At 40.5% G+C, this 14591-nt stretch overlaps 1 protein-coding gene across 3 annotated transcripts in view; it reads right to left on the reverse strand.

The window, feature by feature from the left end:
• LOC119659414 (integrator complex subunit 11 homolog) overlaps positions 1–14591 on the reverse strand; it is a 356139-nt gene that overhangs the window by 16397 nt on the left and 325151 nt on the right. For all 3 annotated transcript variants that reach the window (XM_038067490.1, XM_038067489.1, XM_038067488.1), the window contains 2 exons: positions 4454–5476; positions 1495–1845 (listed from right to left, as the gene is read on the reverse strand). In XM_038067490.1, the coding sequence (XP_037923418.1) occupies positions 1512–1845; positions 4454–5476 (1357 nt within the window). In that variant the 3' untranslated portion in view covers positions 1495–1511. The remainder of the gene's footprint in view (positions 1–1494; positions 1846–4453; positions 5477–14591) is intronic.

Consider the following 14591-nt stretch of genomic DNA (forward strand, 5'->3'; position numbering starts at 1 on the left):
TCTCCTCAAATCTTACGAAAGGGAGAAGACAAATTGCTTTTTCAAACAAGTCCGGCAGATTCATGTATCCATGCATGCAGTTTCCTGTCTGTCAATTAAACTATTTTCAGCAATAATTAAATGCACTCAACGATTGAAGGTGCGTGTAGCATGAACTCAATCAACATCTCCGTGAAGTTTATGGTATAGTTGTTGTCATCGAGCAAGGAAAAAGGAAAGCACCAACTACTCAGTATACGCTTTGTATGCGACCATATACATAGTCCCCATTTCGCTATGATATTAAGACGCGCATGTATTGCACTATGGACAAATTAATGATGCACTCAAGCACGCTAGGGAATAGTGTAAAAGTGTTAAGAAAAAAGACCTAAGCGAGTTACCTGTTCTAGTTGGTGCCTTCTAAAAATAGCTATCATACACTAACTGAAAGTCAGCCAGCTAACTAGGGAGATCACAGTCGAGTGTGCTGTTGCGTGCTATCGACGGAAAGCATGGAGGAACTATTCTTTTAGTTCGGAGTTTATTAATATAATCTAGTGATTGTTCTGTTTACTTCTATGGGGTCGAAGTAGAACATCCAAGGAATAAATCTAAATGTACGAGTATCTGTATAATATGAGTAAATTATTGTTAAGTATAGTTTGTGTGGAAAATATGGTTGAAGATGCAAAATGATTCGAATTTGGGAGACGGTAACATTTCTTTTATCAGATACATTTATAAAGTAAGGTCTGTCCTGCGTCTAGCTAGTTTTCAGTCCCTGTTTTTAAACTATTTTTTAAGATAGACACTCTTGGAATCTTTCTTCTAAAAGTATGCTTCGCGTAATTCTTTATTACACAATCTCAGCAGTATAAACTGTGAACTTAGTACTTAGGGATATATTTAGATACTTTCCAGCCCAGCCTAGCGTAGACGGAGAGAGGATTTGCCTCACTACGTGCAATTTCCTACATATTTCATCAGGACGTAGTAATACAAGATTCCATGCTTCGAGAAAGATGCATTCTAATCGGTGGAAAAATTTCAATAATGTGAAGAAGTTGCATCCAGCGAAGGGCTATTTTTAGATAATAGAATTGAAGGTTGAGTAGGCTGTTTACCTTCAAGAAAAATAGTAGTAGGTAGGAGCGTTAAGCGGCTAGAAGATATGCTCTTTATGAAGATTACAGGAACTAAATTCTACGCAAGAATCTAGAACTGGAAATGCAGTAGAAATAATGATGTAAGATTAAATGGCGATCGGATTTAAATCTGGTTCAGGGATTTGTTACGCGATGGCTAGCATTGAGAAATTATGTTTGCTACTTGCAGAGGAAGTAGATATGTTCATAACATTGAAGAGAAACAGCACAAATTGAGGAAATTAAGAAGTTACCTTTGCTGTATTTCTCCGATGGGCAACACAAGGCTTGTCCCTTTGGGGCTCTCAAAAGTTATTCATTTTTAAACAGTGGTGAAAGGGAATAATATAAAAATAGAAAAACTTACCGTTTACAGTACGTCTCTTATAGATACAATGTGCCCTGTTGTCGATGATCAAAATGATGAATGTAGAGTTTCTTCTTTGACTTATCCTTGGTGGGTCGTAAATCCCAAACGAGATTTGATAAACTTCGTGGCCGTGATAAACGTCGAGTTTTCTTCTCTGGTAATTTTGAATCACCAGACGTTCGTCCACCACTGCGTGATGAATCCAATGTACCTTCGCGAGCACCACCCGTACTTGCACTCTTTGTCAATTGATGGCCAACCAATTTTTCAGTGCCTTTGGGAGTTGTTGAAATAGGAGTAGTTGAGTTACTATCGGGAGTGAGTTGTAGACTGCTTAGACTTTTATATCTGAAGAAAAAGGAAGTAATTTTTATGGTGATTAAAATTTGAAGAATTGGAGCGGAATTAAAATTAGTTAAATGAAAATATTGGGTTGGGGAAAAAGAAATGTCGTATTTGTGATCGAAATTTGACGCTTTATTTAACATACTTAGAATTATCCGATTTAAGTCAAATATGTGCCATTTTGTTCGCAAACCTGTTGCCATTTAGAAGGAAACTTCATTATCCCCCCTTATAAAACCTCCCCTCCTTACTCGCAAAAAACTCAGACAGCCAGTTTTCGCAAGCCTCTTTTGAAGCCAACTTAGTAGCACCAAGAGCGTTTTGCATGGACCGGGAGAGATGGTAATCACTTGGTGCCAGGTCCGGACAGGACAACACGGTGGGTGCGATAGGACATCCTTTCCGAGCCCCCATAGCTTCTGGCGGGTCATCAAAGATGTGTGGGGCCCAGCGTCGCTTTGGTGGAACACAACACCATTCCTATTGAACAATTCTGGCCGCTTGGGGTCAGTTGCCTGCTTCAAACGGGCGAGTTGCTCACAGTAGAGGACCGAATTGAGGGTCTGGCCATAGTTGAGCAGCTGATAGTGGATGATTCCCCTCCAATCCCACCAAACACACAGAAAAACCTTTCTGGCCGTCAATTCGGGCTTGGCGATGGTTTGGGCCGGCTCGCCGCGCTTCGACCACGATCTTTTTCGCTTGAGGTTGTCGTACGCGATCCGCTTTTTATCACCAGTCACCATTCACTTCAAAAATGGGTCGAATTCGTTCCGCTTCAGCAGTGCATCGCAGGTGTTGATTCGTTCCAAGAAATTGTTTTGCGTCAACTCGTGTGGCACCCAAGCATCCAGCTTTCTTAGAATCCAATCTCTTGCAAATGGTTCCAAACGATTTTATGATCTATACCTAGTTCCTGGCCAATTAAGCGAATGTTCACATGCCGGTCTACTCGGATGATTTCGACGATTTATCGGTTTCTACGACAATTGGCCTACCAGTACGGCGTGTATCTTCGACACCAGAAAGAAATCGATCGAACCAAAGCTGTGCTGTGCGAATCGTTACAGTACAGTTTTTCCTCCGTCTCGGTTGCATTTTTACCTCTCAGGTTTTAGTTAGTTTAGTTTCGTTAATTGGAGGAGCCGTAGCTCCGAACACTCAGGCCATTGTTACGCCCATTGTACTATCCCCGTAAGTTGCCTATTCAATGGCTTCCCGCCTACGGTGTTCGTAGGCTTTAGCGAATCTTAGAACATTCTCCAGAGGGAGAGATTGTGCAGACTCTTCATTGAAGAAAACCTTGCAATGGTGTCTTCGTCTGAGATCTGAGGATGCCGAGCAGCTGTATAAAAAGTGCAGGGCCGTCTCCTCCTCCTCCTCACATTGGCTGCACATAGCCGAAGCCACTACCCCAATCTTTTCCATATGGTAGTTTAAGGGGCAGTGTCCCGTCAAAAGCCCTACTAGGGTTTTCATGTCCCACTTCTTAAGGGACAACAAAAACGCCACTCTAGTGGCCCTAGGTCCTTTCACAAGGATTTTCGCTTTCCGGCAGGAGTCTAAATTTCTCCACTCGGTTGCGAGAATCCTTGCAATTTCACCCTTCAGAATAGACTTGACAGTAGATGATCAGATTCCAAGAGCTGGTTCTGGCCCCACCATTGTGGATCCAGATCCTCGGCTAGCCAGTCTGTCAGATTCCTCATTACCAGCGATGTTAGAGTGCCCCGGCACCCACATCAGAAATGCTTCGTTCAGTCGGCCAAGTTTCAGCAGCACCTGATGACAACTCCACACCAACTGGCTTGATATATTGTTGCCATTTAGTGCTGATAATGTCGCCCGACTGTCGGAACAGATTCGAATGGTGCGACCCCTCCACTTTTATCGGAATATGGTTGTCATTTTTCCGAGGGGTCGGGCCAGTTCTATAATCGGATTCTCTGAGAACACCCCTGCGACCGATCCATCCTCCATGACTGAGCCGTTGGTGTAGATGATTAGGTTTGTAATCTGAAAAGACTCATGGCCACTTGTCGACCATTCTTCTTTTTCGGTGATTACGACAGTGTATGTCTTTTCAAAGACGAATCTGGAAACCATATCGGTCGGCATCAGGCCTACCGGATGTTTTTCAAGGAAGTTCCAGATAGACGCATGACCGTTTGATTCGCCGCCTTTCCACGCCCAATGGTACCGAGCCTATATGCGTCGTTGGCCGCTTTCCGTTTCACCTCCAAATGAATGGGGGGTAAATTTAGGATAGCTTCATGTGCCGCAGTCGGCACGCCTCAGGTAGTAAACACGTAAAATATGACGAATTTCTTGCTTGGTGGACTCCATTTTTGACGCGCTATAACTTGAAACTGAAGCGTACGATCACCACACTGTCAAAGAGACACATGTGGCACAGATTGTCGTCTTCAAATCGCCGTTTAGTGTGACCCGATGCAATAAGTACAACACAAGATATGTTTAAGTGTCGCCATCTATTGGCAAAATACGACATTTCTTTTTCCCCAACCCAATAAATCAAGTCAAGCGACTTGCTTTAGAATTAATTTGAGGAGAACAAAAAAAAAAACAAAATTATAGGTTCATATCATACCTTATATGAAACAGCGGACTCTGAGGTTCTAAACTCTCCTTTCCATTGATGGCAGCTATTGGTGAATTCACGCCATTTACACCATTACTGGTCCCATTTGTAATTTTCACATGATGATGATGATTATTTGTGGATGATGACGATGAATTTTTCACATATAATTTTGGTAACGTAGGCCTCTGTCGCTTTTCTGGTAACTTCTTACCAGGTATAGTTTCAATGGGTGGTGGCACAGGTTTAATGTCTTCTTCGATATGGCTGTGATTGTAGTGGGGTTGAATATGTTGTACTGGTTGTGATGTTGCATAATGATGGTGATTATGATTGTTGTTATGGTTGTTGCTGCTGCTATTGTTGTTGTTGTTGTTATTGTGATGACTTACGTGCTTATTGGACTCTAGACTATTGTTATTGTTGTTGCTATTACTGTTACTATTAACCCTTATCAGACTACTGTAGTTCCCACTATCTGGTTGTGACTTTAAATTTGACTCGCATATGGGTTCGAAGCGATTCATACTCTTCGATAGAGGCGCCAAACCGCGTACATAATCATAGATATGATCGATTTCGTCATACTCATCAGCTATCGAATTCAGACTCGATTGTTGATGATATTTACTATTATTACTGTCACAACTGGCACTTTTTCGTAGTACATAACCATTCTCTAAGCCTGACGTTGATATAATTAGAGGAATTTTACGACTACTACTGCTATTTTTCGATTCTTTCTTCTCCTTTTCACTGAGCTTTAGGTCGACTATTTGTAGACGATCGCGAGCATCGGACAGGAGTCGTTGTGCCTTTTCGAGAAATCTTGTGTACTCGATGAAGTGTTCGAGTTGTTCCATATTTTTGGCTCTTTGCAACTTAAGCTTGGCATTGAGCGGTACTGAAATGAGGTCGGTGTCTTTTTGCAGGGGTAATGCGAAAATACGATCGACTTCAACACAGCCTAATAGACGTAGTTCAGGTACAAAAGGTTGTTTTAATCCTTTCGGTGCACTACCGTGAACTAATCTGTAAACATAAATAAGAGAATTATATTTAATTAGTTTGTTTTTATGAAAAAATTAAAAATGAAGGTAATACATTGCAATATTCTTTTGAAATGGTGGAAATGAAAACGAAAGACTTAAGCCAGGAACTTGATTTTCGATTATATGTTCTGATCAAAAAAGAGCTTATGGACCAACAATAATTAATATCTATTGGAGGGGCTTTAATTAGGACTGAACAACAGTTGATTTCGGAATTGTAAATGCCCGGTTCGCTCCCCTACCTTTCTAAGTATACCTGTATTTCGTTTTACGAAAAACTCAGAGAATTTGTTTATTTATACTTTATAAAGCCTGGATGTTTTGTACAACTTCCACTTTTTGCAGGACTAAAAGTTTGTAATTGAATCTGATTGACTGGAAAAAGGACTGGATTTGTTGAAGCAATTCGATGTTGGAAATTTTCGTTACGCATAGCTGAATTCCGTAGGTCCAGATGGGTTTAACCAATGACTTGTACAAAATTAACTTGAATTTCGATTGATTAATCAGTAGATACTTTTTACTTTTAGTTTCACTTGCATTCGTTTAGCTTCGAGTTGGAAACTAAAATATCTGACATTGCCACACATTCTGCAATATTGATTCCATTTAAGGAAATAGGCGGGCACGTTTTCCGATTCAGAGTAAATCCAACGTGACTCCTTTTGCTCCCGTTCGCGTCAAGTTTCTATATCATCAGCCGCAGTTCAAGTTTTTCAAATCAAAATCCAATCATTTTAAGGTATCTTCAGAGTTCTTATGAGAGCTAAGGATCACCGTGTCGTCGCTGAACGTAGATAAAAGCAGATTATCCTCAACTGGCAGATTGGAAATATAAATCAAATACAATAGTGGACTTAGTTCGCTTCCTCAGGGGACACTTGCTATAATAATATGATCCTTGAATGTGATCTTTTACAATAGCCCTTTGGGGCTGGGAAATATCGACAAAGGGGGCAGAACAATATTTTTTTCTAATTCAAGAAGTAACCAGTACATGTCATCAGCTTGAAGATCTTAATCAGATGCTTGATAGCATGGAGAGGGATTTCTTTGATCATTTTAGTTGTAACATTGTCGTAGCTGCATGCTTTTTTAGGATCGAGTTCTCTGATGATGCGATTAACATGTTTAGCTTTAGAAGTTCGATCTAGGTAAGCATTCCGAAAGTTGAATTTTATTTTTCAGTAGGTTAGGTGTAAAAACATTCTCTAAATGACACGCCATTGCAGCACCATTTTCAGCATCACTTCGGGCCCTGTCACTATTTCCGAGCTGCAAGGGTGGTGAATGTTGTTTTGGTTTTTCAGATTCTTATCAGCTTTCCAAAGAGAATAGACGGTGCCCACTGGCGAAGTTAAACCTCTGACCTCAGCGGTTTTTCTCTCTTTTTATTGCCCAAAGCTTTTCGTAGGCTTATCTGTTACCTCTGACAGTTCCGTTCTTAGTATTGGAGTATGATTTGTTTGCAATGTACGTCTCAGATTTTAATTTTGTAGATCATTCCTAGGATACGGACTGACGACTTGTATCGGTTGGCTACCCTTTGGTTTGGTTTTGTGGATAGTAGTGTAGTCAGATACAGGGTCACAGTGCGAGGTCACAAAAAATTATCTGCCCTGCAGAGCAGCGTGATCAAAAGCGGCTACAGATTTAGTTGACTTCGAATATATTAATTCTAAAATCCGACATGGGTATGACTTACATCGACCTAAAGCCTAGTCTAGGAAACAAAATTCTTGTTTGTTTTATGGTAGAGTTGTCCTGAGTCCGTCATACACGAAACGCGCTAATTTTGAGGAGCCTCCACAATCTAACAACCATACAACCAAACAAAGAGAAAAAGAAAGCTGAAAATAATTTTCATGTTATTCATCTGTGCAAGCTCTATCTTTAGCTGTAAATAGAAATATTTGTTGGTTTTCCGGCAGTCCTTTGGTCAGATTGTCAGTGATCTACTATTTGGCTTTAAAATACTGAACAACGATTATTCCTTTTCTAGCCAGTTCCGTTACGAAGCTGTAGTTCATGTTAATCTCGTGTGATTTGAAATGTGGATGCAGTATCGTCGTCAATTTTTTTATTGACACCAGCTTGGTATTTTCTGCAGCAAACATCATATGCCTAAGTTAACGACAAATGTGATCCAAAGTAAAGTACTTCCCAGATTTGCACAAAGAATGTCAAAGCTGATTTTGTGTCTGATCTGCCTACTACGCTTGCGTTTGTGTAGTCATAAGTTTTAAAGGAGTTGATTGTTACGCTTAGGAGTGGCTCCCAGTTGCATGTATTCTCTTCCAAAGGAGTTTCCGTATTTGTTTCGATTAAAGTTTGGATTAGAATTGTTACCTGGGACAAGTTTATCGACCCGATATCCTTTATTTGGAAACGTTTCTTTAGTGCTGTTTTGATTTTTCAATTTCCCTCTTGTTCTGCCCAGAGATGATGATGTTATTAACAGGTACTTGAAATATTATATTCTTTCTCGTTTACCAAACAGCAAATGTACATGACCTTTTCAATTCACGAGTTTTCACAATTGTGTGATAGCTTTGATTCTACGTTCTTATTGATTCCACAGGTTACTGGTATAGAGGCAAATGAAATCTCCTTTAACTTCCCCCTTACCCGGAGCGGAATTTAGGGGAGCAAGCAAGCTTCCCATAATAGAAGCTGACAGAGCTTTAATGCTACTAGACACACCAAATTTTTCCTGTCTGGACCAAACAGCCATACTGCAAAGTTTATCTTGCCGAAAAGCAGGAAGACTTGTAGAAGTATTATGGGTATTCTGATTGGCCTAATCCATTAGCTGGACACAGGCTCAGAATAGAGATTCCCCAAGTGTCCATCCTTTAACGGTGAAGCGGAATGCACGGGATAGTTTCTATGTCCATATATCGGCTTTGGACGCATCAGGCATCAGATTTTTGGCGTTGACGTGCTCCAGCTGCAGAAATCTTGCAATACATAAACGAACCCAGGATATTCTGTTAGGCGGGATAATAGACAATGAACCACTACGATCGGAGTCTTAAGAGGCTGTTTTTTCTCGCACCTCAAACATACATGATTTCTTAATACCGTCAAAAGCTTTTTCAGCTTGCAGGACTGATTGTTGTTGCTCTGCATTCGGCAAGGTCGTCGATTTTATCTTTCAGTTTTCCGAATCATCACGACTATAAACAGGATAAACAGGACATGTTTTGCGCCAGGAGAATAGAGTTGTTCGTTGTTGTATTTTCTCAGCTAAGGTCAACTTTTGTTCACCAACCTTGTTTTGAACCTCCCGAAATTTCCGTCATGCTCAAATTTATATATTCACATGCTATCAATTAGAAGGCTTCCTTAATGTAGCTCTATTCACTACCTCATTTCCCTTAGTCGGAAAGTTGATTACTCTCTCAACTGAACGTCGAGATGGTTTAGTGGTAACAGTATTAGGCTGTCCAAGGTAGCCCAGCAGAATGTTCAAATTACCGTCCGATCCGGTTACTTTCCCATACCATGAAGATTTTTGAACGCATTCTTAACAACCGTATTCGCGAAATCGTTGAAATAACCGTGAATCAAGCCGGATTTGTCAAGAACTGCGGAACTACTGACGCAATACACGCTGCGCGGTTACTCATGGAGAAACACTGTGAGAAGCATCGCCCTCTTTACATTGCCTTTCTGGATCTAGAGAAAGCGTTTGACCGTGTACCACACGAACTCATCTGGTATGCTTTACGACAACACCTCGTGCCAGAGGAACTCGTGCGCTGGGTTCAATTGCTCTACCACGATCCGAAAAGTAAAGTTCGAAGTATGGCGGGTGTATCAAAACCGCTTCGTGTCTCTGTTGGTGTTCATCAAGGAAGTGCCTTCTCACCACTCCTTTTTGTCCTTGTTATGGACACCGTCACACGGGATATCCAACGTCCAGCACCCTACACACTGCTTTATGCAGATGATGTTTTCCTAGCATCTGATAGCAAAAATGATCTCGAGCAACTTGTTCAAAAATGGAATGATCGCCTCATGCAACACGGTCTCAGATTGAATTTAAACAAAACTGAATTTTTGACTACCGATCCCCATGGAACAGGCACAATCACTGTCAGCGGCAGTGATCTGCCCAGAACTGAGCGATTTAAATACCTCGGGTCAACGCTATCAGCCAATGGAGAACTGCGTTATGAAATTGCTGACCGAACGCATTAACGCAACCTGGATGAAGTAGTGTTCCACAACTGGTGTCCTTTGTGATCGACGTATCAACGAACGTCTCAAATCTAAAATTTGCCGCAATGTCGTCTGTCCAGTCGCTCTCTATGGTTCTGAGTGTTGCCCGACCATAAAAGACAATGAACGGCGTCTTGCGGTAATGGAGACGAAGATGCTACGTTGGACTAGTGGCGTCACACGTTTAGATCACATCCGAAATGAGGATATCCGCGATTGTTATGGGGTTGCACCGATTGTGGAAAAGTTGCGAGAGAGGCATTTTGGATGGTAGGGTCACGCAATTCGTGCAAACGAGAATTCACTTGCCAAGATTGGTCTGAACATCGAAGTCGATGGTAAACGACCAAAAGGCAGACCTAAACAACGGTGGCTTGATACGCTGGATGGGGATTTGAAAGCCTCGAGATTGCACCCAGATCAGGCATTCGATAGAGAAAAATGGCGAAGCCGATCACGACGAGTCGACCCCGCTTGTGAACGGGACAAAGGCTGAAGAAAAAGAAGTATTAGGCTGTCCAAAGAAAAGGCTAAAATCTCGCTGGAGGCAAAGGCATTATCGTAGGCTATATTTCGAGCCAGGTTAATAATCTCTGATTAGTTCAGTGTTGGCCACATTGCTTCCTAGTATACCGATGCGATATGGACATTGAGTGCATTAACATAGTTTAAGGCCTAGTTTTGAATTGGCCTGCTGTACCAGCTTTTTGGGATAGATAAAATATTTTGATATTTATTAGTATAGATTCTCTGTCTGCGCATTTTCTCACTTTAACAAAGGACACACGATTTTTTTCGATGGATCATTTTGCGCAAAATACCACGATAGTGTAACTCTCTAAAATAGGCAAGCAGGCCTATTCAAAACGATATTTTCCCATCCCCTACAGCTCATAGCGTGTGGTCATTGTTGCAGTAACGAGGCATGAGGCATTTTTTGGGTTGTAACTTAAACTTTACTCACGCTATTTTCCTTTTCTATCTAGTGCTGATATGAGATTTCAATTAGTTAGATTCACCACCGTAAGTAATCCTTTCCTTCAAAACGGTGTTCTGAGTTTACAGTACAGCAGACATCTAACGATCATGATGATCACCGTGCACATTTCCGTTTTGTCGGTGCGTGTATCTAATGATACATTTAAATAAATTTCTTTTCCTTCAAAAAACGATTTGATATTTTTTGGAATATATTTCTCTGAAGCAACGAAAGTAGTTTAATTGCAAGATAAAATGAGCATCGACTGTGCCAAGATGTACTTCTCAACGTAAGACGCCGATCTAATCGGACCTAGCAATTTATTGTGAACCATTTTTGAAATTGAGTGGGGACGGCCAAAAATCATCCGAGGGGATTATCTTCAATCGCAAGGTACACCTATCAACTGAAGTATACCGTTGATATGCATTCGTTTGCCTCTACGCTAGTCAGTCAAGGATAGGTAAGGCTCTTTACACACTTTAGTCCCGCACAGTTTTGGCACTTTTTCAGCGCTGGTCCACGAGGTTGGCACGATTCATGATGATTACTGCATGTTCCTAGCATGGTTTTGTCAAATTTAGCTCCATTTCTTCGATCTAATTTAATAATTTAAGTGCCCAGGATGCGATTTTAATATAGGTAAACGACTTGGGTAGTCAAGCAAATGCTGGTCTCCATTAGATTTTTCATAAAACTCACGGAGTATAATCTATGTCATTTCGAGGCAAAGATTTTCTACTTTTAAAGTTTTGAATCCCACGGTTTCCAAATCTGCTGCTACCAGAAGATTATACTTTAATTGAGGAGTAGTCCGCACTGACCGTGTTGAATATCCTACATCTTTTTATGGGTTTATTATATCCATAAACTGTTTGGTGGTCGTAATCTTTAAGCGAAAGTATATGTCAAGTGCGTCTCAGTTGGTTGTCAAAAATAAGTCAATGTTTTTGAACTCCTTCGCTCCCTTTTGATAAATGTGTTTATTGCCCATGGCCGTGAGCAGGATACTGCCGTAATGCCATATTGTCCAGAACTATACCAAATTTAAAGACATAATCAACTCTGTTCAGTTTCACGTTATCGACAGAGTACGGATGAGTTGTAGTTAAATTCTTGTCAGAGAAACTTATCGTATTGCATTTAGTAGCATTCAGATGGAGAATTACGATGAAAACATCAACGCTCCAGCGTTGAATCGTCTTGAAAAGTCTTCCACATAGAACAGGCGTGGGATGTCTGACAACATACGAGATAAGTCAGAAATGACACTGTTAAATAGAAGATGACCTAAAGGGTTACCTTGAGGTACTGAATATACGAAAGTTACGAAATTTGTACATTAGAAGAAGATTATCGACTCGGTCGAAAGCCTTACTGAAGTCTGTTTAGATCGCGTCTACCTGGTTTATTTTTCTGATTCGCAGAGAACCTATCTTTTCGAAATCCATGTTCTCGTTCATTGAGAAGAGGCCCAATGACAGAAGGGAGTTATCACAGATCTGTTTCTTGAAAAGTTTAGGGATTACTGATAAGATACTAACATAGAAGAGAGGATTTCCAAAAAGATGGAAAAATTCCCAAATTAGAGTGATTTGTTAAAGATCAATACAGAGGAGTAGTTGATATATGTACTGAGCAAAAAAGTAGGGATGAATTAGATCAGGGTCGCAGCCTTTGTTGACGTTGAGCTCATGAATTGCCCAATGAATCACTTCATGATTTAAAAGTATGTCACCGCTGTGCTAAGGGATGTCGAAATCGTTTCGAAACTGGGGTTGGCAGTGAGATAAGCGGTGGACAGAAGAAATTGTCCCTTCTCTAAACATGCAATCCTCTCTGCAAACATGCAAGCCTCTCTAACCCGGTTGTCGTTCATGTTATTTTAACGAAGTCAAAAAATTTATTTAGATCCTTAATTATTTTTTGCCCATTGAGTTAACATCAACATATAAGTCATATACTCCGCAGGATTTACGGTGGATTTTCTGGAAATCGCATCATATTTTCCTTTAAAATCTTCGTTAATGATGTAGACATTTTTAATAGCTTTATGAAGCTTATTTCGTTGACTCCTTAGATGTCTTCAATTACTATCAAACCAGAGTCATATTTGGCACATAATCGAAGACAGCGTGGAAGATACTGCGCAGCCATCAGGGGTTCAAGAAACTTCTAATGCTTTCATAGTCAAAATTTAGAAGGTCAGTTCGTTATTGTACAAATAGATAATAGGGGGATCTATGGAGGGGAGTTCAATTGTCGGGGCAGAGTGATGAGGAGAATTCGAAGGTTCTCGGCAGCAATAGTTGGATTAACCACCATTGCGTCGTAGACTTTGGTAAATATTAGATCTAACCATTTTCCGTTTTGATTTGGAATTGGATTAACTTTCCGTAAATAATTACCATAAAATGCACTGACGAGGTTGCGGTCAAGGTGGTAAAAACAGTTTACTGGGTAGAGGTGGTTATCATTTTCGTCGATAATGAACCTGATATTCGGGGGATTAAAGTTTCCGAACACAAGAACTGTACAAAGGCTAAAAACAAAGGAAAAGAAGAAGTTAGGGTTCAGGTTCTCTTTTCTAAGTGGACGCGCCCCATTGTATGTCTGACCGACCTTGCCGTAGAGATGTGAGGGAAACTGATTGTTTTTATGACGTTTATCACTTTATTTTATCAAAATTGAATTTGTTCTTGATTTATTCTGAGCTGACTCAACCAATGAAGGATTATATTCTATATGGAATAATAGAGATGAATTTTGCACGTAACACCAGCGTGTAGCATTCTTTTTAGAAAAAAGCAGGCGACTCTGCCCAATAAAGCAGATGTCAAGGACAGAAAAGATACTATTAATAGTATAGTGGCGTAACCATATGAAAAGGTGTCGGGTAGTAGGGAGGGTATCTAATTTTTTGAAGTCGTTAAAATGAGACAAAGCTGAAGGCGCACTGAGGTTGACTACCCCATAACTCAGCTTCTAACTAGGTAGTCACTTGAATTGGATTTGCTGAAAAAGATGATGTCCGATACTATCCTTATAAGGAGGGACGTCTTTGTGGGATGTCTTAATGGGCTACTGCCTATACTGAGGATATGTAAATGTGGATTGAAGGTGTACTCTAGGCGTACTGCATTTACATAGAAAGGAAGGAAAGGGGAATCCCTGCTGAATGATTATACATAAATGAAAGAGTGCCACAAAATATAACATACTGTACTGAACAAATTGTAACTTCAGGAAGGATAATATGATCACATTTCAATAATTAGCTAATTGGTACCCGACTGGAGAAATCGAATGAAAGTTTCGCCAAGTTTTGGCATGTAACGTGATTATTTTTATTTCATTACTGAAAAAATCGGACCTGGAGGCTAGAAATCTTTTTCAAAGGACCATTTTGAATTATAACGCTGGTAGCTTAGATCGATTCCTGCAAAAACGTTGGTTATACAAATTGACTTTAGAACGAACAGTCCAGGCTCTAATGACGTTGAACAAGGTGTACGTTAAATTCCATGTTCATGTTCATTAAAAAAACCAATGGCGCTTAACGTAGATCCCGAACCACGAGCACGACATTCATAAATCAGGCTAATTCAGTTTCTAAAGAATTAGACTCTTGCTCCTGATTTCAAGGTCGTGGGTTCTTATAACTAGGGATGTAGTTTTCAGGACATTCTTTCCTTACTTCCGTGTCGAGTTTTCTCAAAAGTAACTGCGGAGTTGGATTTATGTACAGGTGGACCAGTTACTTTTTGTCGTTTTTCTATGAGGATAGTTCTGTACTGTGTCCGGATAGCTGAGTGGTTAGAGCACAAGGCTGTCATACGGAAGGTCGCGGTTCAAATCTCACTGGTGGCAGTGGGGATTTATATCGTGG

The sequence above is a fragment of the Hermetia illucens genome, chromosome 6 (assembly GCF_905115235.1).
Source record: "Hermetia illucens chromosome 6, iHerIll2.2.curated.20191125, whole genome shotgun sequence".
Classification (NCBI taxonomy): domain Eukaryota; kingdom Metazoa; phylum Arthropoda; class Insecta; order Diptera; family Stratiomyidae; genus Hermetia; species Hermetia illucens.